We start from the raw sequence: 26,723 nt of genomic DNA on the forward strand, positions 1-26,723 counted from the left end.
ATATGCCTGAATACCATAGCGAAATTATTTTTATAGCATGGCCAATCCACCTAACCCGCGCATCTTTGGGCTGTGGGAGGAAACCCCCAGCACCTGGAGGAAACCCCCGCAGACACGGGGAGAATGTGTTACACAGATAGTCACCTGAGGGTAGAATTGGAGGAGTTGGGCTGCAGAATATGGGGGAATTGTTTGGGGGAAGGAGGAGGAGGAGGAGGAGAAGCAGATGGGAAATCCTGTAGGTTGGCAGGAACAGTAGAAGTGGCTAGCAGTGGGTGACAGTGCCAATTTTAAAAGTGCAAAGACATGTGACTTTGGGTAACTGCGCCACAGTGCCACCTATCTTGGAGGACAAGATCCCAGTTCAATAGTCTTATTGACTTTGGATTCACTACTTATCAGGGGCTGGTTAGCTTAGAATCCCTACAGCGCAGAAAGAGTTCATTGAATCTGCACCGTCTCTCCAAAGACGGCTGGGCAGATGATCTGTACTGTAGAGTAGGTACTATCATGTCTGTGTTCAATTCCCCTCACCAGCAGAGGTTACCATGAAGAACTCATTCTCGCCCTGAGAGCTGGTGAGACCTGGGTAGCAGATACATGGAAACGCCGCTCCCTCTGAGCCAGTCACCATCATGACTTGGAAAGGTACTACCATTCCTTTGGGGTTGCGAGGTCAAAATCCTTGTCCTCTCCCTCCCTCACAGCATTGTGGGTCAACCTACACTATAGATCATAGCAGTTCAAGAAGACAGCTTTCCATGACCTTCCCGAGGGCAGTTAGGGATGAACAGCAAACGCTGACCTAGCCAGTAACACCTATATCCCATTAAAGTAATAGCTTTTTAAAAAAAATGGAGTACAAAGGAGTAACTCCATCTCTGAGAGAGAGATTTATTTGCATCCAACTTCAGTTTTATAAATAAATAGAAGATATTTAATGGCTTGATTGACCCTCAATGAAGTAGGATTAGCCTTCATTGCTGGTTTAATGCTAAGTGACCACTTAGAGTTATTCTAGGATTTGAAAGCTACACTAGTTTACCTAGAGAATGCTCAGGTGGTAGCTGGCTTGTCATTATATCACAAGCATGTGTGTTCACATCCTATTCCAGAGACCTAAATCCCAATCAACGTTAACCGTCCAGCACAGTGCTGATGGGGATGCTGTGTTGTTGGAGATATAGCCTTTCAAGTTGACTGTAAATGTGAGATCCCTCCTGCATTCTGATCGCACTGCATAAGATGGGAGAAATGCTGTAGGTGTTATCCCCAGTGTCCTGGCTGATAGTTACCCATTAATCGACAGTACATGCAAACCAGATATCTGGTCATCATCACATTGCTGTTCTTGGGAGCCTCCTGTGTGCAAATTGGCTTCTGCACTTCCCATATCACAACAGTGACCACACTTTGAAAGTACTTTGTATAAATGGTTTTAGGACATAATCAAAGGTTCTAGATAAATGTAATTCTTTATTTTCAGTGACAGGGAGATTTGGGTTCCTCCCCTCCACCTGCCAAAAAAAAAAGCCTTTGTAATGTCAATTTATACCTGAGTTTGCCTGTAGTGACTGGAATCAGGTTGGCCAGGTGAGTCTCATTGGATATGGGTTACCTGATTGGGGCTGTTAGCCTGGTGCCAGTCAGGGAGCCCTGGCTGACAGATATAAGCAGGTGTACTCATTAGGGCCGACTGCCTGCCCCTCTTCCGCGGTTACGTTAGGGCCCGGGTGTCCATGGAGAAGGAGCACGCGGTGTCGACCAACACCCTGGAGTTGTTCAGGGAGAGGTGGGCGCCGCAGGGAGTGGAGTGCATCATTTCTCCCTCCAACTCTATTTTGATTTAGTCCCTACCCTCCCCTTCACTGTTTTGATCACACAGCACTGCCCTTTGATGTGAAGGGCAGTGTTTGTCACTGGCCACCCGGGTGTTTTCCTATCTTCCTGGTGGTGGAATTTGAATAAAGATTCGTGCACTTTGTGTCTTTCACTGTGTCTCACACCTGCACACACACACCATGGATGCTGGGGGAAAAATAAGCACTACCTCACTTAGGTGGTAGTGTGGGGGTTAATTTTAGAATAAAAATAAACAGGAGTGTCAACATGATGTTCTAGCTTAGTTGGTTAAAGTACTAGCTCGCTAAACAGTGAAATTTGGGGTTCAAATCCTAAAAAAGAAAAAAAAATAAGCAGGTGTACTCATTAGGGCCGACTGCCTGTCCCTCTTCCGCGGTTACTTTAGGGCCCGGGTGTCCTTGGAGAAGGAGCACGTGGTGTTCACCAACACCCTGGAGTTGTTCAGGGAGAGGTGGGCGCCGCAGGGAGTGGAGTGCATTATTTCTCCCTCCAATTCTATTTTGATTTAGTCCCTACCCTCCCCTTCACTGTTTGATCACACAGCACTGCCCTTTGATGTGAAGGGCAGTGTTTGTCACTGGCCACTTGGGTGTTTTCCTATCTTCCTGGTGGTGGAAATTGAATAGAGATTCGTGCACCTTGTGTCTCTCACTGTGTCTCACACCTATACAGAGGTGTAGAAAAATAAGCACTACCGCAGTTAGGCGGTAGTGTGGGGGTTAAATAAAAATATAAACAGGATACAAGGGCACTGCTTAAAAAAAAAGCAGGTGTATCAGGGGTTCTCCTCCATCTGGGCACTGGCTGTGAACTGCCTGGTCAGAGTCCTTGTATGTTGCATGTGTAAATAAAGGGTAACTTGATGATGGGATACCAGCCTCCCTGGAGTTATTTCATTGCCGAGCCCTAAAAATATATGGAATTTAATAAAATTCAGTTCAAGCAATGCAGACAGAATGGCAATTGTACCTAGGTGAGCTCTCTAACTCTCTATTTTCTATGCAGGAGTGTTAAAACTTTGTTATTCACTGCAAATGTTAATGTTTTATTTCTTCTTTGCAGGGTTGAATGGCCTGGATTTGTTGACGTGGTCTTTGGGTTCAGTTATTGGGCTGTTAATAATAACACTGCTCTGCGTTCTCATTTACTTCAATTGCTGCAGACACAAAGGTACCTGTCTGTTTGGGTAGGGTGAGGGGGTTGGGCAGCAAGGGCCATGGATTGAAGCCACTGGTACCGGTCCAGAATTTCTTAAGCTAATTGTAGTGAGCGTTTAGTTAAAAGTAATGTCTCTAGAACCAACTGTTACTGTGTGGAAACCAATTCTAACTTGCCTGGATCCAATTGCAAACCTAGTGAAATCATTTGAGACCCACCAGGCCCACAACCAATCGTAACTCCTTCTGTTGTCTGCCAGAGATATTATCTCAGCACAAGTGAGAGATGGAAGCTAGGGGCTTCCCTTTCTGGCTTTAGCATTGTTCCTCTTGTGATTAGCAAGTTCATTTCCAGTGTTGCCAGGCACCACCTTAGTTTCTGCTCCCTGAATTCTATTGGAATCGGGATAATCAGATTTGAGCTCAGATTTCAACCATTGCTTTCTTCTTGATCTTATTTATAATAGATTGTTGAGAAAACACAAGTTTGAGATTGTTCTTGTTAGAATTCTAGTTTGTTTTTTACTGGGCTGGGTCAGACCCTAATTGCCCCTTGAGAAGGTGGTAGTCAGCTGCCTTGTTGAATTGCTGCAGCCTTTGGTGTGCAGGTAGATCTACAATGTCGTTAGTGAGGGAATCCCAGGAGTTTCACCCAGCGATGCTGCAGGAATGTCGATTTCCAAGTGAGGATGGTGAGTGGCTGAGAGGGGAATTATAGGGGTCTTCCAATGTATCTGCTTTCCAGAAGATAGTGGTTTTGAGTTTGGAAAGTGCTGTCTAAGGATGTTTGGTGAACTTCTGGATTGCATCATGTAAATAGTACATATTGCTGCTACTGAGCATTGGTACTGGAGGGAGTGGATGTTTGTGGATGTCCTGGAGAGTATTGAGCTCCTTGAATGTTGTTGGAACTGCACCCATCCAAGCAGTGGGGAGTATTCCGTCACACTCCTGACTTGTAGATGACAGACAGGCTTTGAGGGGCCAGGGGTGAGTTATTTGCCAAAGAATCCTCTGCTTTCACAGCCGCAGTATTTGTTTCGTTATGTCCATTTCAATTTTTGATCAATGGTAACCCCAAGGGCATTGATAGTGGGGGACTTCAGTGATGGTAACACCATTGAATGTCAAGAAGAGCTCACTAAGTTCACTCCTGTTGGAAATGGGCATTGTCTGGCATTTGTGTGGCGTGAATATTACTTACCACTTGTCAGCCTAAGCCTGGATATTGTTCAGGTCTTGCTGCATTTGGGCATGGACTGCTTCAGTATGTGAGGAGTTACGATTGGTGCTGAACAATGTGCCATCACCAGCGAATTACCCCCAATTCCTTGTGATGGAGGGAAAGTCATTGATGAAGCAGCTGAAGATGGTTGGGCCTAGGATTCTACCCTGAGGAACTTCTTCAGAGATGTCCTGGAGCTGTGATGACTGACCTCCAACAACCACAGCCATTTCCATTAATGTCAGGTATATCTGCAACCTGTGGAAATACTTCCCCTGATTTTTATTCGCGCCAGAATTGTTCGGGCTCTGTGATGCCACACTTGGTTGAACGCGACCTTGATGTCAAGGGCTGTCACTGTCCCCTCCCGTCTGGAATTCAGCTCTTTTGTCCATGTTTGAACCAAGGCCGTAATGAGATCAGGGGCTGAGTGGCTCTGGCGGAACCCAAACTAGGCGTCACTGAGCAGCATATTGCTGAGCAGGTAGTGCTGGATAGCACTGTTGATGACACCTTCCTTCACTTCACTAATGATGGAGAGGAAGCTGATGGGGCGGTATTGGAAGGTTGCTTAACCTTTGCGGTAACCCAGTACCTACAGCCATTTGTTTGATACCATATGACGTGAATTGGCTGAAGATTGGCATCTGTGATGCTGGGGACCTCAGGATATAGCTGAGATGGCTCAACATCCAGCAGAAGCTGGTTATAGGTGCTTCAGTCCTGTCCTTTGCACAGATGAGCTGGACTCCTCCTTCATTGAGCGTGAAGTTTCAGTTCACTCAGACAGCCCAATGCACTATTACCTGCATGTTGCAATCTGGTAGCGGCTCCATCCTATGGCGAGGTCTTACCATCTGCCATTACCAGTGTGTTGGGAGGATTTCCAATTTGATACTCCAGCTGTGGGATGAGCCCCATCACCATCAGGTCCTGGGGTGGGACTTGAACCCGGAACACCTGGCTGGGAGGAGTGCAAGCATTAATTGGCGGTATAGCAGGATGAGATATTGTAGAGATCACTGTAATTTCCTTGGACAATGTAATCACACTAGTGCCTCTTTGATACCTTCAGGTGCAAATAACTTACCGTCAAATATTTGGACTCCAGCCCCACAGTTAATTGAAGTTGGTTCCAGGGTGAGTATGTCTTGAATTCTCTTTTGAGACCTCTCCACTCCCAAGTTGTTGTCCACCTTTAAGACACTCCTGAAAACCCACATTTAAAAAAAATTCATTCATGGGATGAGGGCATCACTGGCCGAGCCAACATTTATTGCCCATCCCTAGTTGCCCAGAGGGTAATTAAGAGTCAACCCCATTGCTATGGATCCAGACTCTAATAGGCCATAGATGAGAAAAGATGAGACCAGGTAAGAATGGCAGTTTCCTTCCTCAAGGATATCAGTGAACTAGATGGGTTTTTCCCCTGACAATCAACAATAGGTTCATTGGACTCTTAATTCCAGATTAAAAAAAAACTGAATGCAAACTCCACCATCTGCTATGCCAGGATTTGAACCCAGGTCCCCAGAATAATACCTGGGTCTTTGGATTAGTAGTCCAGTGCTAATACCACCAGGCCATCTCCTCCCCTTCTTTACTGTGAGTCACCTACTTATGCCAGCAATAAAAGACATCGGCTTTAGTGCTCCGTGGTCCACCAGCAGATGAACTGGGGTAGCATAAGATAGTGCTACCAATGTAGAAACAGGGCTTACTAATGGTGTTAGTAGAGTCATAACATCATACAGCACGGAGACAGATCCTTCAGTCCAACGCATCCATGCTGACCAAGTTTCCCAAACTAAACTAGTCCCATTTGCCTGCATTTTGTCCATATGTCACTAAACCTTTCCTATTCACGTACCTGCCCAAATGTCTGTTAATTGCTGTAACTGAACCTGCATCTATCACTTCCTCTGACAGCTCATTCCACATATGAACCACCCTCTGTGTGAAAAAGTTGCCCCTCAAATCCCTTTTAAGTCTTTCTCCTCTCACCTTAAAAATATGTCCTGGAGTTTTGAACTCTGCAACACTCAGGAAAACACTCTTGCCAATCACTTTATCTATGCCCCTTTTATAAATCTCTACAAGGTCACCCCTCAACCTCCTACACTCCAGATAAATAAGTCTCAGCCTCTCCTTATAACTCAAACCTTCTATTCCCGGCAGCTTCCTGGTCAATCTCTTCTGTACCCTATCCAACCGAAGCTTACCTTGGGATGTCTAACAAGGCAGCCAAGTTGCAAAGTCAGGTTGGGCCTCAGATGGTTGCTATGGAGAGGGACGGAGTCAATAGCTGGGGAATGAAGTTTTTACCAGCTCAAAGGTTTTGGGCCTTCCCGATTTCCAATTGTTAGAAACTTGTGCTCATCGAATAACACGTGCCAGCCATGATGTCTGAGAACATAGCGAGATTGGAGGACGTGGAAATATCAGCAATGTTATGACATCATAAACATGATGTTTTCAGATGGTGTCACTGAAGGGCGGGGTATATGGAGGTCGAAGGTTATAATCATTAAGGATTGCAGAGGTCACATGGCAAAGCATAAAAAGAATGAAATCTCTGGCTATGTTTAGACAGATGCGGTTGAAACTAGGAGAGTGCTTTCCTGCCTCATCTTAGTGAGAATCTTAGAATTAGTTTTATTGTCACATGTACTCACAGTGAGAAGTTTACAAGTCACCACTTGTGGCGCCATCTTAGGTATAAAGGTGCCTGGGTACAGAAATAAAAAGTTCAGAATACAGTCATAGACTTATAGAGATGTACAACATGGAAACAGAACCCTTTGGTCCAACCCGTCTTTGCCGACCAGATGTCCCAACCCAATCTAATCCCACTGGCTAGCACTTGGCCCATATCCCTCCAAACCCTTCCTATTCATATACCCATCCAGATACTTTTTAAATGTTGCAATTGTACCAGCCTCCACCACTTCCTCTGGCAGCTCATTCCATACACGCACCACCCTCTGCGTGAAAAAATTGCCCCTTAGGTCTCTTTTATATCTTTCCCCTCTCACTTTAAACCTATGCCCTCTAGTTCTGGACTCCCCCACCCCAGGGAAAAAAAACCTTGTCTATTTACCCTATCCATGCCCCTCATGATTTTATAAACCTCTATAAGGTCACCCCTCAGCCTCCGACGCCCCAGGAAAAACAGCCCCAGCCTGTTCAGCCTCTCCCTATAGCTTAGATCCTCCAACCCTGGCACTATCCCTGTAAATCTTCTCTTAACCCTTTCAAGTTTCACAACATCTGACAGTGGAGAGGCGTTAGCGGAGGATTGTGTTCTCAACCATGTCAAAGATTGTAGATGGGTCGAGAATGCCAAGCAAGGGAGGTAGACCCAGTTCCTGCGTTGGCTCTTGCTGGAGCCACTTATTCCTGCTGTCAGTGGTAATGTCACCTTGGATTCAGTGACCAATAGTCCAGGGGAGGTTGTGAGTTTGATACCAGATCCAACAACTTGAGTATTGAATGCTGGGCTAGCGCCAAGGAATGCTACACTGCAGCAAGTAAACTGTCTTTCAGGGGAGCTGAACACACTCAAAGGGGTGCGTAAAACATTCCCGGAGCTATTGTGAGGAAGGACAGAGCATCTCTCCTCAGTATCCTGGCCAATGTTTATCTCTCAACCAAAACCTAAAAACAGATCATTTTGGTCACCATGGCATCTCAGTTTGTGGGATCTTGCTGTGCTCCTACTGGGCCTTGACATGGTGACCATCTGCAGGTCAAGAGGGGTGGTGTTGGCAGCTGTGGACAAGCAGACTCTGGCTGGCTGACGAACCTCTCCCTGTGGCTATAGACGCACTGAAATATCATATTGAGTGGAGAATACTTTTGAAATGTTCCAGCAGACGCTTGGGGATGTATTTGCAACATTAAAGAGCCACATCTTGCTTTAATTTCAGAAACGCATGTTATTTTTCTTCATGTGTGTGCCACAGTGTGTGTCTATTTCATTGTGTGTGTGTTTGTGTGTGTGTCTGTGTATCTGTGTTAGCGCATGTGTATGTGCATGCGTGTCTGTCTGTGTTCGTGTGCATCTGTGTGCACACATGCGTGTGTCTGTGTTACTGCGTGTGTGCAGTGTGTGTCTGTGTATCTGTGTTAGCGCATGTGTATGTGCGTGCGTGTCTGTCTGTGTTCGTGTGCATCTGTGTGCACGCATGCGTGTGTCTGTGTTACTATGTGTGTTTGTGTGTGTCTGTGTATCTGTGATAGCGCATGTGTATGTGCGTGCGTGTCTGTCTGTGTTCGTGTGCATCTGTGTGCATGCATGCGTGTGTCTGTGTTACTGCGTGTGTGCAGTGTGAGCCTGTGTATGTATGTTAGCGCATGTGTCTGTGTGCGTGTGTGTCTGTGTGCATGGTAGTTCATTAGGAGGAGGGTAATATTTGACTGTGGCAAGAACCTGTGAATGCACATTCAAAGCCAGAGGTTAGAAGGTTAATTAGACACAATCTCTGATATACTTTTCTGGTCATAATTTAATTTCAGCTTGCACATCACAAAACACCAACTTCACTGATTACTTGTTCCCTCTACACACACGGTGCTCACTCAATTATCCCTTAATTAATAATGTAACCATCTCTGTTCTTGGGCATCCCTCCCAGACACTGCCAAATGAAAACAATGAACTCTTGTTAACATGGGCAGGCTGTTGTTTTACAGCTATTACATGGTTCTGGCCAAGTTAGAGCCTTTGTCTCTGGTCTGCCTGCCATCGTTACATCAGAAAGACTTACAGCTTAATCATTGACCTGGTTGTGGCCCAAATATGTCACACCGTCCAAGGCCATCAATGGGGCTTGAACCTGAGGCTTGTGATACAGAGGGAGGAATGCTGCTCTGCAAGACCCCTTTCTTTTTGCTCATCACATGGAGTGTACTGTTTAAAGAATCCCTTTAGCTAATTTGTCTGAATTGCTTTTATGAAAGAGTTACAAGAGTTCACAAAAATACATAACTGGCTGTAAAATGCTTTGCGATGTCCTGTGTTTGTGAATGGTCAGTCATTCTGTCTCCCTTTCTCTATAAGAACATTTTCACATGCAATGTCCAGAAGATTACTTTTCCTTGTGTAGACCTTTAAATTCTCTATTTTCTCACAAGCAGCCATTCCCCAGGGACCAACGGTTACCACGAGAGCAACAGTTGCCAGGAGACCAGCGGTTATCACCAGAGCAGCAGTTATCAGGGGACCTGTGGTTACCACGGGAACAACAGTTGCCAGGGGAGCAGAGGCTACCGCAGAAGCAGCGATTGCCAGGGGACCATAAGTTGCCAGGGGAGCAGTTACCAAGGCTTCCTGATTTGTCACCACGGCAGGCGTTGCTATGGCACAAACAATTGCCACAGACACAGCGAATGTCAGAGGAAACAGAAGTGCTTTACTCAGCCTTAGATCTGGTAGCAATGGACAAAAGAAGGAAGGAACGATTATCTTAACCATGATGGAGGGGCCCTTATTTCAATGCTGCATCCTGAACTTGCTTTAGATTGTTATCAGGGACCTATTGTCCACCGGATGTTCAGAAGATTGCAACATTATGTAACTTAAGTTCTCAATGCCCCATCTCTATCTGTTCTCCTGTGTCCACAATGTCTAATGTCAATTAACAGGAAACATAGCGGAGAAGGTCCTGCTCCCAGGCCTGTGTCATTGCTGTAAATTACAATTGCCAATCAAATTCATATGGCACCCCATCACCTAAGATTCCTTCACTAAAGTGTGGCAAGAATTGGTGTTGCAGCTCACCTGATGTCCATTTTCTGGATGAGCAGAGACTTTCTCTGATTAAATATTGGGAAAACTGAAGCCATTGATTTTGAATGGCAAGTACATTCCTCTGCCTGGCAACAGTTTGAGACTAAGTCAATCTGTTGGCAACCTTGGGGTAAGCTTCCAGCCTCTTTTTTTAGTGTTATCTTCATGATTGCCTATTTTCACCTCAGTAATGTCATACGGCTTTGCCTCTCTTTCAGCCCACTGATGCTGAAATCCACCTTCGTGCTTCAATATCTCGTGATTTGACCACTTCAATGCACTTCTTGACTGGATGATCTGTATCATCACTGTGGCTCCAAGAGCAGGTCACTGGCTAGGAATACTGCAGTGACGTAACTCACTCCATAATCTCTCAAGCTGACATAACTACCCATCCCATTTCTGGCAACCAGTCTTTAAAGGATCCCACACTGCAGAAGGAGGCCATTCAACCCATACTGACCCTCCAAAGCACATCCCACCCAGACCCATCACTCTCTTCCCTGCATTTCTAATCCGCCTGATCTGCACATCTCCATAGACTATGGGCAATTTAATATGGCCAGTCCACCTAACCTGCACATCTTTGGACTGTAGGAGGAAACCCACACAGACACAGGGAGATTGTGCAAACTCCATACAGACAGGTGCTTGAGGGTGGAATCAAACCCATGTCCCTGGCGCTGTGAGATAGCAGTGCTAACCACTGAGCCACCGTGCTGCTGAGTTTTCTGCTTGAGATCTGCCAAACATGCAAATCAGGTCTGACCAGACTGAATCTCTTCCCCAATAAATACTGGAGCCGATGTTTGAACGCATGTAAAATAATGTTCTGTGTTCACACAGGCCCAAATTAGCTGCAGCTTAACTAAAGAGAGAGCTGAGACTGTGTCTTTATGCAATAATAATTATGACATAACAAAACTCATATCAGGCAGGGGATGGTGTATTGAGCACGACCTGACTCATGAACAAAGGGAGCTGGAGTCTGGCTGGCTCTGTCAATAGGAACTGACATTAGATTGATGCCAATAGCATGGACCACCATTCTAGGTGAAAGTGAGGACTGCAGATGCTGGAGATTAGAGTCAAGATTAGAGTGGTGCTGGAAAAGCACAGCAGGTCAGGCAGCATCCGAGGAGCAGGAAAATCAAGGTTTCAGGCAAAAGCTCTTCATCAGGAGTGGCTCTTGCCTGAAATGTCGAAACGTCGGATGCAGCTACCTGACCTGCAGTGCTTTTCCAGCACCACTCTGGATCCCCATCCTGGCTAGGGTGGATCTGAACCAGCCTCCCTGCCCTAGCTGAGGTAGAGATCACAGCGCTCCAGGTTAGACCAGTTTTTGGGGCAAAGTCAGAAGTTTCACGACTCCAGGTTATAGTCCAACAGGTTTATTCAAAACCACAAGCCATTGGAGCACTGCTCCTTCATCAGGTGAAGAAACAGCGCTCCGAAAGCTTGAGATTTCAAATAAACATGTTGGACTATAACCTGGTGTCATGAGACTTCTGACTTTGTCCACCCCAGCCCAGCACCAGCACCCCAAATCATATATTTGGGCAAGCATCTAAAAAAGTTATCCTTGCTTAACAATGGGAATCAGGGTTAGGCAGAAATGCAGAGTTGAGGTGGGACAGTCTCAAACTGATGATTGGCCTATTCCTGCTTCTAAAGCCTATGTTCTGACAGACAGATTCCATGGTAACTGAAGCCAAATATTTATTACATGTTTACTCCATATCCACCTAAAGTCAGTCAAAAACACAATGTAGACACGTTCTTCCACTTGACTGGGGAGCTACAATTTGTTTTTGTCAGGGGACCAACAACACGTAGAAGTTTACACAGTACCTTTTAGATTACAAAATGATGTCCCATGCTCGTTCACGCAGAAAAGTTAGAAACTGAGCAGGGAGCAGTTGAGAGGTTAACAGTGAAAGGGTTAAATGAGGGTTAAACAGTTTAAAAAGTGTCTTTTACTGAAATGAGATATAAACAGAAAATGACAGAAGATTATTAGACAGGATCAGGAACAAGACCAGGGAGAGGAGCCAGGCCAGGGAGTGGGTGATGAGAACAAGGATGGTTGGAGTGAAGGGGACCCTTGGTTAGGGAAGAATAATGCCTGATGCATGTACTGTGGGAAATATGTGATTGTAAAGTAACCATATTAAAATGGAGTACATGACCGACAGTGTAAAGGAAGTAAGAATTTGCATCTCTTCCTGAGTTCAGTCTAAGACTTTTTAAGGGTTGTTTTCCAAGTGTACACTTGATTAAACAATTGTAACCTGTAGCTGAGTAACCTGTAGCTGAGTAACCTGTAGCTGAGTAACCTGTAGCTGGATGCATCACGGCTTGGTATGGCCAAGAACCATAAGAAACTACAGGTAGTTTTGTGAACACAGTTTAGTCCATCACGCAGGCCAACCTTCTATCCATTGACTCTATCTACACTTCCTGCCGTCTCAGAAAAGCATCCAAAATCATTAAGAGTCCTCTTCCACTCCGGTTTATAATCTCTTCCAACCTCTTCTGGCGGGCAGAAGATACAAAAGCTCAAACACACTTACCAACAGATTCAAGAACAGCTTCTTCCCCACCGTTGTTAGACGTATTTGAAATCTTAAGCTTTCGGAGCACTGCTCCTTCCTCAGGTGAAAATACTTATAATATACCTGTTGGCCTATAACCTGGTGTCATGTGACTTCTGACTTTGTCCAACCCAGTTATACGCCGGCATCTCTACATCGTTAGATTTCTGAACGGGCCTCTCAAATTTTAAACCTAATGTTGATCATGCTTTTTGTGTAAATTCTCTGCAGCCATAACTTTGTATTCCTTGCTCTGTTCTATCATCCTATGATCTCTACGTTATGATCTGCCTGTACTGCAGTCAAAACAAAACTTTTCACTGGACTGATGTACATATGACAATAATAAATCAAATTTAAATCAAGTTTGCTGGTGGTTTGCCAACTTGTATCACAACAACAATGGAGGCCTAAGTGGGAACTGTGCAGATGCTGCATTGATACAGGTATCTTCCTACATTTCTGGAACCCAACTCACCACACCCCTCAATGGAGACTGAAAAGTAAAAGTCCAGAGGTGTATAATGGGTGGACAAAGTGATGCTTCTCATTTTGTACCATTGCTAAAGGTTAACTATTTCCCCTTGGTGAATTCTGCACAAAGGAAACCACATCTTTTAAGATCAGTGTTCTTGTGTCTGTTTATTGTTATTTAATTGTAGAAATTCCATTAGATTTCTGGACAATCCACTCCACTGTCGACAGTACAAGTGTTACGTGTCTCCACATTAAAAGCACATCCATTATAAATGCATCATTTTATCTGACAAATGAGAATTAAACAGGAACATACAAGAACTGTACAACATTTCATACATTTCATTTCAGACTCTTCAGAGCAAAAGCCTTGGGATTTGTCATCAGCTGTTTACACAAGTGATAGTTTAACATTTACTAAATTAAGAGTGATGTGAGCTTTACCACTGGGCATTGATGGAGATTAAGACAAGCACCACTGAGTTAGTTAGCGACATAACATCTGTCTGATATAAACTCAGTGTTAATTGTGGTTTCACAGCTGATCTTATCCTGCAACAAGCCTTTCTTACCCTTCGACAGCACAATTAGATGTGATTCACATTTCATAGAGTGTGGAAGCAGGCCATTTAGCCCTTCGAGCCCACAGCGATCTTCTGAAGAGCAGCGCCCACAGGACCAGCTCCATGCCCTAACCCTAGAACCCTGTATTTCACATGGCTAATCCAACAGATCCCTGGTCACTATGAGCAACTTAGCATGGCCAATCCATCAAACCCATGCATCTTTGGACTGTGGGAGGAAACTAGAGCACTCGGAGGAAACCCACGCAGACACGGAGAGAATGTGCAAACTCCATACAGGCAGTGGGCCAAGGGTGGAGTCGAACCCGGGTTCCTGGTGCTGTGAGGCAGCAGCACTAACACTGAGCCACCATGCCTTCCCAGTTGTATAAGATTCCAATTGTACCCACACATCCTATGGAGCAGACAGCTCCTCATTCAGACCCATGATGTAAAATCTCAATCCATGCTTTCATAGCACTTAAATACAAAACACGCATGCACCGTTCTGTGGCTCATTTGCCGAGAAAGCTGACTATTATGGGCCCAATGCAATGACAGTGACAGTGATTAGCAAACAATTCTGTTTGATGGACAGGATTTTTCTGCACGCAAGGTAAATAATCTCTAAGCAATTGTCACTCAGATATACCCAGTAATGCCAGGTGGAGCGTGGCAAGGCCAGGAGGGCATCACGATTGGACACATGCCAATGAGGTTGGGACTCCAAGCAGCGATCCCTGTTTTGAGATAGATGTTCTGAATGGGCAGATCCCCAGTCACATATTTAACTTAATCTGGGGGGCGGGGTACAGCAACAAAATGCCCTTTTGCCACCTGATTCCCTCAGGACTACTGACAGCAATGGCTGACATCTACAGGACACAGCAGATGGTGACTGGCAAACCTCACTTTACATAGAAACAGAAAATAGGTGGAGTAGGCCATTCAGCCCTTTGAGCCTGCAGCTGTACAGGACATTGGTTAGGCGACTGTTGGAATATCGCATGCAATTCTGGTCTCCTTCCAGTCGGAAAGATGTTGTGAAACTTGAAAGGGTTCAGAAAAGATTTACCAGGATGTTGCCAGGGTTGGAAGATTTGAATTACAGGGAGAGGCTGAACAGGCTGAGGCTGAGGGGTGACCTTATAGAGGTTTACAAAATTATGAGGGGCATGGATAGGATAAATAGACAAAGTCCTTTCCCTGGGGTCGGGGAGTCCAGAACTAGAGGGCATAGGTTTACGGTGAGAGGGGAAAGATATAAAAGAGACCTAAGGGGCAACTTTTTCACACAGAGGGTGGTATGTAAATGGAATTAGCTGCCAGAGGAAGTGGTGGAGGCTGGTACAATTGCAACATTTAAGAAGCATTTGGATGGGTACATGAATAGGAAGGGTTTGGAGGGATATGAGTCAGGTGCTGGCAGGTGGGACTAGATTGGGTTGGGATATCGGCGTGGACAGATTGGATCAAAGGGTCTGTTTCCATGCTGTACATCTCTATGACTCTATGACTGTTCAATAAAATTATGGCTGATCATGCAATCTCAATATCCCACCCACCCGCTTTCTCTCCAGACTCATTGATCCTTTTAGCCGCATGGATCACGTCCAGCTCCCTCTTGAATATATCTAATGAACTGACACCAACAGCTTCCTGTGGGAGAAAATTCCACAGGTTCACAACTCTCTGTGTGAACCTTTCCCGCTCCCCGGATGCTGCCTGACCTGCCGTGCTTTTCCAGCACCACACTCTCGACACTTATCCAAATGTCTTTTAAATGATTTAATTGTACCCACATCCACCACTTCCTCAGGAAGTTCATTCTACACATCCTCCATGTAAAAAAATTGCCCTAATGTCTCTCTCCTCTAACCTTAAAAATATGCCCTCTAGTCTTGAAATCCCCCATCCTAAGGAAAAGACACCTCCTGTTAACCTTATTTATACCCCTTAATCATCCATTAACATAATCAAATTGGGGCATGCATCCTTTTAGAAACTATGATCACTTGATTTGGACATTCATGTGCATTTTTACTGAGAAAACGTCCTCAAATGTTGATGCAAATGCTTAATTAAAATTAAACATTTTAGTAACATGCAAATTATATTGGTGTCTGTGTCCCTTTGCTGATCCAACATGCAGATGTCAAACTTTCCTGATTTGTGCCAAGTGCCAAGAAATTCAGTTTCCATGGCGACGAGGCTGGGTAAATATTGGACTGGTCATGTAGATGCTAGATTTCTGCAATCTCCAATTAAACAACGTCAATATAAAAACGAGAATAATACATTTTTAAAAGTCAAAGGTATTAAGGGGAGAAAGCATTCTGTCCAGATGCATCACAGTGGGACAGCAAATGCTCTGCCCAAGACTGAAAAACTACAGAGAGCTGTGAACACAGCCCAGTCCATCACACAACCAGCCTTCCATCACTGACTCTGTCTACACTTCCCAGGAAAGCAGCCAATGTAATCAAAGACCCCTCCCAACCCGGCTATAATCTCTTCTACCCTCTTCCATCGAGCAGAAGATACAAAGATTGGAAACCACGTACCAACAGATTCAAGACAGCTTCTTCCCCGCTATCATCAGACTGATGATACAGCCCTCTCATATATTAGAGTTGATCTCTCTCTGCACCTTCTCTGTAGTTGTAACATTGTATTCCACATTCTGTTCTATTACCCTGATGTACTCATGTAATGTATGACTTGTCTGGATAAAACACAAAACAACACTTTTCACTCTATTTCAATACATGTGACAATAATAAATAATAAGGCAGGTATATATGGAATTTGCTTTCAGTTGAACTGTGATCTTATTGATTGGTAGAACAGAGGCAATGGATTAAATGGCTTCTTCTTCCTATGATTTAGGATAGCCCTCGTATCCAAGAAAGCACACCGACGCTTCTACTTCTCAGGAGGCTAGGAATTTCCGATACCTGTAAAGACTCTTATCAATACTTATAGCTGCACCACAGAAGGAATTCTGTCTGGATGCATCATGGCTTAGTACGGCAACTGGTCTGCCCAGGACCATAAGAAACGACAGAGAGCTGTGAACACAGCCTGGACCATCACACAAACCAACCTTCCATCCACTGACTCCCGTCCATATTTCCCGCTGCCTCAGGAAGGCAGCCAACATCAACAGAGACCCCTCCCTGGTTATAATCTCTTCCACCCTCTTCCATTGGGCAGAAGATACAAAAGCTTAAAAGCCTGCACCAACAGGTTCAAGAACAGTTCCTTTCCCGCTGTTATTCGACTGCTGAACGGACCTCTCAAATTTTAAATTTAATGTTGATCTCGCTCTCTGTGCGCCTTCTCTGCAGCTGTAACATTGTATTCCTCACTCTGTTCTATTATCCTAATGCCCTCTGTATGGTATGATCTGCCTGTACTGCATGTAGAACACAACTTTTCACTGTACCTAGGTACACGTGACAATAATAAATCACATCAGATCAATAATGAAAGACACGTTCTGACAGAGAGGTTTTCCTGTAGCTCTGCCTTACCCCATGGTAACGTGGCTCTGACTCTAGAATTTCTTCGATTCACCACCATTTCATTACGTCTTAATTTCCAAAACACCTCAAACTGGAAATTCTCCCCTCAACCCTCTTCACCTCCATTTCCTTCTGTAAAACTGTTCTTAAAACCCACCTCTCTGTCAACATTTTAGTCAGCCTTTCTAACAGCTCCTTTTTGGTTTGTTGTTGACTTGTCTGATTATAATTTTTCCAAAATACCTTATTTTTCAAAGATACTACATCAATAACTTGCCACGTCCACATCACTTAATTCCACCAAACCTCGAGTATAAGCCCACCCCTATAATCTCTCATCTCTAACTCTTCACTTCACCTGGTTAACAGCTCAGTCTACATGATATCACTTCTATGCTTAGTTAAAATTCCCACAGTGCAGATAGAGGCCATTTGGCCCATCGAGTCTGCAATTAGCCTCCAAAGAGTACCTCACCCAGACTCATCTCATCCCCGTAACCCCATATATACTGTGGCTAGTCCACCTAACATGCACATTCCTGGACACTATGGGACGATTTTAGCTGGGTCAATCCACCGATGGACTGTGGGAGGAAACTGGAGCACCTGGCAGAAACCTCTGCAGACATGGGAACATGCAAACTCCACACAATTCCCTGAGGCTGGAATTGAACCCAGGTGCCTGGTGCTGTGAGGTAGCAGTGCTAACCACTGAGCCACCGTGCCACCTGGATTTACCCTTCTTCTCCTTACTACTTAGCCCTACATTCATATTTCCATCAATTTGTGATAATTATGTCTAGCCGCCATTATGAATGTCATCCATATTTAGTGAAGAAAATGGCCAGGTTTGGCTAATTTGTTGTCAGTCTCTTACCCAGTCACAGGAGCTTATCATTGCCCTCTGATACTGGGTTGCTAACAACTCAGAATAATGAGTTATTCCCATTGTTCTGATTTAAGCTTGGGAAATCGCTCCCTACTTGTGCCTCCTTTGAGAGGTTCCTTAAAACCTACTACTATGGCACAAGCTTTCAGTCATCGATATAACCTCACATAGTTTGACAATGCATTTTGCTTAATAACACATAGTGAGGTGCTGTTTCTGATTGAATCACTGATGGCTATTAAGTCAGTGATACCCTGATAACCCCTAGTCTAGTCAAGTCATTGACAAATTGTTTGAGATTGCTAACTACTGGATGGAGCACTTCACAATATTGAGGTGTGTGTGTTCAGGGCAAGAATGAACAAGCTAATATCACTGATGGATGCATATGATAAACTCCCAGAGAATAGCAGTCAAACACAGAATAATTAATTAGAGTCATACAGCATGGAAACAGACCCTTCGGTCCAACCAGTCCATGCTGACCATAATCCCAAACTAAACTAATTCCACCTGCCCGTGCTTGGCCATAACACCCAAACATTCCTTATTCACGTCCATAACCAAATGTCTCTTGAATGTTGTAACTGTACCCGCATCCACCACTTCCTCAGGAAGGTCATTCCACACACAAACCACCCTCTGTGTGAAAAAATTGCTGCTCATGTCCTTTTTAAATCTTACTCCTCTCACCTTAAAAATATGCCCCCGGTCTTGAAATACTCTACCCGAGGGAAAACACACCTAACCTTCACCTTATCTTTACCTCTTTATTTTATAAACCTTGATAAGACCACCCACAACCTCCTACACTCCAGTGAAAACAGTCCCAGCCCATCCAGCCTCTCCTTCTAACTTGGACCCTCCATTGCCAACAACATCCCGGTAAATCTCTTCTGAACCCGCTCCAGTTTAATAATATCCTTCCTATAAACAGGGAGACCAGAACTGGACCCAGTGCCCCAGAAGAGGCCTCACCAATGTCCTGTACGACCTTGACATGACGTCACAACCCCTATACTCAGAGGTGTGAGCAATGATGGCTTGTGTGTTAAATGCTTTCTTAACCACCCTGTCTATATATGAATGCAAACTATTTACAAGGGAGACTAGCTGAGGTGGACACGACCTGAGAAAACTGTTTTTAAAAAAACAAAATTTAAGATAGGGGAAATAATCAATAAATTGCACAAACTCATTTGCATCCACAAGTATTGAAAGGTGGGACACCCTTAATTATATAACACATTGCTGGGAAAAGGAACATTACTAAGATTGACAAACATTAATTCCTACATTTGAAAAGAGAGCAATATTAAATCCCATGTACAATAGAGTAGTTAGCTTAATGGCAGATAGGGAAGATGACAAAACCTTTATTGAAAGTATAACATCGAGAAGTGAAATATGATGCAGTCAGCACAGATTTCAACAGGAAAGGTCATAGACTAATAGAGATGTACAGCATGGAAGCAGACCCTTCAGTCCAACTCGTCCATGTCCACCAGATATCCTAATCTAGTCCCATTTTCCAACAATTGGCCCATATCCCTCCAAACCCTTCCTATTCATATACCCATCCAGATGCCTTTTAAATGTTGTAATTGTACCAGCCTCCACCACTTCCTCTGGCAGCTCATTCCATACACGCACCACCCTCTAGCCCTTTGGTCACTTTTAAATCTTTCCTCTCTCACCTTAAACCAATGCCCTCTAGTTTTGGACTCCCCTACACTAGGGAAAGGACCCTATCTGAATGCTTTGAACAGACAGCCGAAGAAGTGGACAGGTGTAATATTGTGATTTGAATCTTCAGTCACACTGTGGATCAGTTGCTGCATTGCAGACTCATGACTAAGGGCGGTAGATGTTGGGTCAGGGCACAAGAGGCAAAGCCGAGATCAAGCTGGCTACAGTGCTGATTAACAAGCAAAAAAAGTTTCAAGTAAAAGAGACTCCAGGAAGGTGTGAAGTGTTGAAAACAAAAAAAATGGCGGAGATCACAGCGGCTCAGACAGCTTCCATGGAGAGAGAGCAAGCTAACGTTTTGAGTCGAGTCAGAACTGATGTGAAGTGTGGGAGGGGGCAGCATTTATACAATGGGGGGAGGGGAGGGGGGGGTGATAAAGTGCTGAGGGAGAAAGAGTGGTGACATGTTGTTCATGGACAATCCTCTGACACTCGTGATTCATGTAAATGGTTCAGACTTGGGAACCCCAAGGGTGATTCCAAAACTTTGCAGGGAGAACACCAAATTTGTGGGGGTGACGAATATTGAAGAAGAATATAACAAAAGGCAGGAAGATATTGAATAATCTTACTGAATGGATGTGGAATTGAGGATTTCTACGCTGAGAGCAATAGGGTGGGGCACTTTGGTGCAAAGAACGAAGAGTCACAAACACTTTGGAAAATAAGCAGCAAAATGGGTCACAAATCTGACGCATCTATGGATGCAGATGTTCAGATTAATATAAGTAGTAATGTCAGTGAATAGAACCATTAAATTTAAAAAAAGCAATAGGGTTCTTCTCTCGATAGTTTGAATTGAAAAACAGTACGGTTAGGTTGAACTTGTACAGACCTTAGTTAGACCCCATTTGGAACACTGTGCAATAAGTCTTTGTTTTATAGTAGTTATGGTGCTGGAGGTTTTGTGGGAGGTTTCCCTATCTCTGACGGCCAAGGGATGTACATTTCTCATGAGGCCAAACAGGTTGGCCAACAACCACCTGCCAATGCTTCTAACACGAGCCAACAGTGGGGTGGTAGGAGTGGGAGAGAATCATTCATGGGATGAGGGTGTCACTGGCTAGAATAACATTTATTACCCATCTCTAATTGCCCAGACGGCAGTTCAGAGACAAGGTCAAGATTAGGGTGTTGCTGGAAAAGCACAGCAGGTCAGGCAGCATCCGAGGAGCAGGAGAGTCAACGTTTCAGGCAAAATCCCTTCATTCCTGATGAAGGACTTTTGCCCGAAACGTCAATTTTCCTGCTCCTTGGATGCTGCCTGACCTGCTGCATTTTTCCAGCACCACTCTAATCTTGACTCTGATCTCCAGCATCTGCAATCCTCACTTTCGCCTAGTTCAGAGTCAACCCCATTGCTGTGGGTCTAGAGTCACATGTCAGTCAGACCCCAATAAGGATGGCAGTTTTCTTCCCTAAGGGATATTAGTGAACCAGATGGGTTTTTCCCCAACAACTGACAATTGTTTTGTGGTCGTCATTACGCTCTCAACTTTCTGCTGAATTCAATCTCCATCACCAGTTGTGGCAGGATTTGAACCCGGGTTCTCAGCACATTAGCTGGGTTTCTGGATTAAGAGTCTAGCAATAAAACCACTAGGTCATCACCTCCCCTGAATGGGGAGTGTCAACAGAATGGCGGAATTGACTTGATTTTGATTTGATTTATCGCCAGGTGCTGGCAGGTGGGACTAGATTGGGTTGGGATATCTGATCGGCATGGACAGGTTGGACCGAAGGGTCTGTTTCCATGCTGTACATCTCTATGTACCCAGATACTGTGTAAAGTATTGTTTTGCATGCTATCCAGACAAATCACACCTGACATAACTCCATCTGATTAACAGAACAGAATGCAGAATATGGTTTTACAGCTATAGAAGACTGACCCAGATCGGGTGGAGATTTGAATCCTGCCTCCTTGCCTGACCCACAGTGGATGCCATGGAGCTGTGGGGCATGCCTGGGGTGAACTTAGGAAGAAGGATGGAAGAGGGTACAGGAGAGTTTTACAAAGCATCGCAACTGGGAAAGGAAGGAAGACAAGGGGATGACTCCATTACCGTCTCTACAATTATGAAGAGATTTGACAGGGTGGATGTAAAGATGGTTCCACTTATTGGGAGGAACAGAATTAGGGGCCACAAATACAGGATCGCCATCAATCAATCCAATGGAAGTCTGTGAATTTGCTCTGCAAAGATAGATTCCAGTACCACATTGGCGTGAATTACCTTGTGGCCTTTAAGGGGTTGCTAGCTAAGACATAAGTGGAAAGAAATGCAAGGACATGTTAATGTTGGATGAAAATAGATGGGAGGAGGCTAGTGCAAAGCTACAATATTAGCATAAGCCAGTTGGGCCAAATGGCCTGTTTCTTTGCTAAAGTTCTACCTAAGTTTCCGTGACATGACATTTACAATCCACAGGTACAGAGCTTTTTCAACAAAAATTCAACCGAGTTTATCTTGCGCGTTGAACGACTTGCAGGTAAAGTGCGGTACATAATCTTAAACAAACCAAATCTGCTTTCTCAACGAGACCATGACGAAAAACATTGATTATCAATCCGAAAATCCTGAACGAGGAACGAAACAGCAATGATGTCATAACAGACCATGACATGCAAACACAATCCTCAGCAACTGCCTACGTTTTAACAAAAATGAAGAAAAACTCAGCAGGGTCTGGCAACACTTTAAAGAGAAGGGAGATGCAGCCATTGCTGACTAGGCCCAGCATTTATTGCCCATCCCTAATTGCCCAGAGGGCAGTTAAGATGCAACCACATCGCTGTGGGTTTGGAGTCACATGCAGACCAGACCAGGTAAGGATGGCAGATTTCCCTCCCAATGGGACATTTGTGAACCAGATGGGTTCTTGTTCACAAATTATCAACGGTGACTCAGACCTTCTTTTAAACAAAAATGCAGATGTTATTGGATTAAAAGTTTCACCAAACACCAGGGGGAGGATTGAAACCCAGCTCATTGAAACATTGAAATCCCCAATTCCCCTTGCCGGGCGATGAGAGAAACGGAATTAACGTTTCAAGGGAAACATGATTCTCCTTTGGAACCGAAGTTCAAGCTTTGAAACATTAGCTCTGTTTCTCTCTCCACGGATGCTGCCAGATCTGCTGAGTTTCTCCAGCACCTTCCTGTTTTTATTTCAGATCTCCAGCAAACGGAGGGTCTTGGTGTTTCCCAAACTTTTGATTTCTACAGGCGGCAATCTGGACTGCGGAAGTGAGAATTTCTTCCACAGTCGCAAGTTGGTCAAGGCTTTTTGGTCACATGGTCACACTGCTCTGAGTAGACATTTGGGTTCAGACCCCTCACCTTGTGACGATGGGGCCGTGGGGTGGGAGAGGGGAGAGGTTTAAACTTGTCCCCGATTTAGAAATTGCAGACACCAGCAATATTGCAACCAGTGGAATGCCTGGCTGTGACATAGAGTCATCCAGCATGGAAACAGATCCTTAGTCCAACCAGTACATGCCGACCACAATCCCAAACAAACTAGTCCCACAGCCTGCGCTTGGCTCATATCCCTCCAAACCTTTCTCATTCATGTACTTGTGTTTTTTAAATGTTGTAACTGAACCCACAACCACTACTTCCTCTGAAAGTTCATTGCACACACGAACCACTCTCTGGGCAAAAAAACTTTGCTCATGTCTTTTTTAGATTAGATTAGATTCCCTACAGTGTGGAAACAGGCCCTTCAGCCCAACAAGTCCACACCGACCCTCCGAATAGTAACCCACCCAGATCCATTTCCCTCTGACTAATGCACCTAACACTATGGGCAAATTTTAGCATGGCCAGTTCACCTTGACCTGCACATCTTCGGACTGTGGGAGGAAACCGGAGCAGCCGGAGGAAACCCAAGCAGGTATCTCTCTCCTCTCACCTTAAAAGTGTGTCCCAAGTCTTAAAATCCACCACCCTAGGAAAAAAGCCATCTGCCATTCACCCTGCCTATACCTCTCATGATTTTATAATCTCTGCAATGCCAAGTCTCAACCAGTCAGAAAAGCCCCAGCCTATCCAATCTCTACTTATAATTCAAACCTTCCATTCCTGGCAATATCCTGGTAAATCTCTTCTGAACCCTCTCCAGTTTAATAATATCCTTCCTATAACAGGGCGACCAGAACTACACACAGTACTTCAGAAGAGGCCTCACCTCACCTGGTTGACCCACCTCCCAGATGCCAATGGAGCTTACTCAGAAACTCTGCTGTGGGCTCTCTAATAGGGAGCTCAGAGCTAAATACACCTAATTTGTCAACGGCAAAAGTACCATTGTAAAGAGGAACATGTGGCTGATATCCTTCTACCTGTCACTCATCAGGACACATGCAAATCCCAAATGATTACAACAATTTATACTACAGGAAAAACGGGCCCTGATTGGTGGACAAATGGACTCTAAATTGGTCAAGATGTTGCTGTATATAAAGCTATGGAGACCAATGGTACAATGAAGTGATCTCAAGTAAGAGTCTGCTGTCCAAAATCTCTGTGTGCACTGGTGAGTTCCTAGTATTGTCTCTGGTGAGCTGGTGTTCTGAGGGAATTTGAGTTCTGCTCGGTTTGAGATGGGGATAGGAGGATGAGGAGGCAAATCCCTCGATTGCCATCGAAACAATCCACACGAGCTCCTCATCTCGCAGTGTGTTCCCATGACAGTGGCAACGCCTGGTAACGAGCCAAGGAGAACGAGGATATTCTCACACATCGTGGGGTCAGTGAGATTTTAACCAGTTCAGCGATCAAAGTGGAAATGTGTTGCTGGAAAAGCGCAGCAGGTCAGGCAGCATCCATGGAGCAGGAGAATCGACATTTCGGGCATGAGTCCTCCTTCAGGAATGATTCTTGAAGAAGGGCTTATGCCCGAAAAGTCGATTCTCCTGCTCCTTGGATGCTGCCTGACCTGCTGCGCTTTTCCAGCAACACATTTTCAGCTCTGATCTCCAGCACCTGCAGCCCTCACTTTCTCCCAGTGATCAAAGTGGGTAATGGGTAGCATGTGTGCTTTTAACCAATGATTTGTTACCATTGGTTATCAAAAAACAAAGAGCTGGTTTCTTAGTGGTCTTTTTAAAACAAAAGCTGGATTTTAAAGGAAATAGCTGCGTTCATTTTCGAAAGGAAAAGCTGAAGAGGGTTTTGTAATTCCTGACTGCCTTGCCTCTCTCCTGAGGTGATGTTATTTTTTGGCTGTCCTGGAGAGGGAGCTCACGCTCTCCATCAATGCCCTCGAAGGCTTTCAGTCAGGTTTCTGGTCAAGCATCCAGATGGGAAATGTGGAAATCGGCATTTGTGTTAAATTATAGATTTACAATAAAATCCTTCTAAATCCCAGAGAGTGTTTTCTTTTCATTCTCAGGATGAGGGTGCTGCTGGCTAGTGCAGCATTTATTAGCCATCCCTTAAAGAGCCAACCAATGGGTCTGGAGTCACAAGTAGGCCAGATTTCCTTCCCTGAGGAACATTAGTGAACCAGATGGATTTGTCCCCAACAATCCTTTCATAGTCATCATTAGACTCTTAATTCCACCAAATACCATGGTGGGATTTGAACCCAGGTGGGTCACGGATTAAGAATCCAGCAATAACACTACTAGGCTATCACCTCCTTTTGCTGACTAACTCAACAGATGGCTATTGGTGTCAGCTTGGGTACCAGGAGACAGCTATACCCTGCACTGGGGAGGAAGATTAAACAGAGTCCTGATAAGCCTCCTGAACTTCGGGTGGCACGGTGGCTCAGTGATAACACAGTGTCAGGGATCTGGGTTCAATCCCAGCCTCGGGCGACTCTCTGTGTGACTCTCGGGTGACATTCTCCCCGTGTCTGCATGGGTCTCCTCCCCCAGTCCAAAGAGGTGCAGGTCAGGGTGGATTGGCCATGCTGTGTCCAGTGATGTGTGGGTTAGGGAGGGTTTAAAAACCCCACGCAGGTTAGGGGATGTGGTAGGGTAATCTTCAGCTGGGTCAGCGCAGACTCGATAGGCTGAATGGCCTACTGCATTCCAATGTGTTAAACTGAATCATTCTTTCACAGGATATGGGTATCATTGACGTCTGTTGTCCATCCACTAGTTGACTGAGGCCAGTTAAGCAGAAACACATCGGTGTGTGTCTGGAGTCATGAGCAGGCCAGTCTGGGTAAGGACAGCAGATAGCCTTCCCTATTGGTGTCAGCGAGCCAGGCAGACTTTCACAAAACCCAACGCTGGTTTCACCATGATTGAGATGACACCTCAGTTCCAGATTTACTCATCGACTGGTTTTAAATTCCAGCCATGGCGGGATTTGAACCCAGATTCCCAGAACATTAGCCAATTCTGTGACGTGACCAACCCTCTGACAGAGTCGAATTACCGAGTATGATAAAGTTGGGGCGCAATGTGAGAAAAGGAGCAAAGAATTTATCGGGATTCAAAGGTACACAGAAACGGGTTCAGGTGCTGAAACATAACCGTTAAATAAACTATTCAAGATGTGTTACATCGATGGATGTCTGACGTGAGCGAGTGGCTAACCTTTAAAGGGCTCCACTCCAGCAAAGTGTTTGCTTGGTGTCACTTTTACAAAAATGAGATTTTACAGAAGATTGCAGGGACAGAGGGTTCCATCCAGCGAGTTCAGAGGTTACTCTCGTGCGCTTCGTCTGTGTCATGGGCAAGATTTCCATTTTCGTTCAGTCTCTTGGCCCGATATGTCTCGTAGAAAATGTTGTGTGTCACCTCCTTCAGATCCTGGAGGTGAGTCCTGTGGAGAGACAGGGAGAGGGGGCAGGGGAGAGGGGGCAGGGAGAGGGGGGCAGGGAGAGGGGGCAGGGGAGAGGGGGCAGGGAGAGGGGGGCAGGGAG

At 45.0% G+C, this 26,723-nt stretch overlaps 2 protein-coding genes across 2 annotated transcripts in view; one reads left to right on the forward strand and one right to left on the reverse strand.

The window, feature by feature from the left end:
- The window catches only part of LOC148141244 (uncharacterized), a 36,667-nt gene extending 25,360 nt beyond the window's left edge, over positions 1 to 11,307 (forward strand). The window contains exons 4-6 of the mRNA XM_087978112.1: positions 2,926 to 3,033; positions 5,321 to 5,385; positions 9,385 to 11,307. Coding sequence (XP_087834238.1) covers positions 2,926 to 3,033; positions 5,321 to 5,385; positions 9,385 to 9,717 — 506 coding nt within the window. The 3' untranslated portion in view covers positions 9,718 to 11,307. The remainder of the gene's footprint in view (positions 1 to 2,925; positions 3,034 to 5,320; positions 5,386 to 9,384) is intronic.
- A 13,475-nt stretch (positions 11,308 to 24,782) lies between these two features.
- septin3 (septin 3) overlaps positions 24,783 to 26,723 on the reverse strand; it is a 59,244-nt gene continuing 57,303 nt past the window's right edge. The window contains exon 10 of the mRNA XM_087978333.1: positions 24,783 to 26,623. Coding sequence (XP_087834459.1) covers positions 26,497 to 26,623 — 127 coding nt within the window. The 3' untranslated portion in view covers positions 24,783 to 26,496. The remainder of the gene's footprint in view (positions 26,624 to 26,723) is intronic.

Source organism: Chiloscyllium plagiosum, unplaced genomic scaffold, assembly GCF_037043375.1.
Source record: "Chiloscyllium plagiosum isolate Xiang-an unplaced genomic scaffold, Cpla_swu_hap1 HiC_scaffold_33, whole genome shotgun sequence".
Classification (NCBI taxonomy): domain Eukaryota; kingdom Metazoa; phylum Chordata; class Chondrichthyes; order Orectolobiformes; family Hemiscylliidae; genus Chiloscyllium; species Chiloscyllium plagiosum.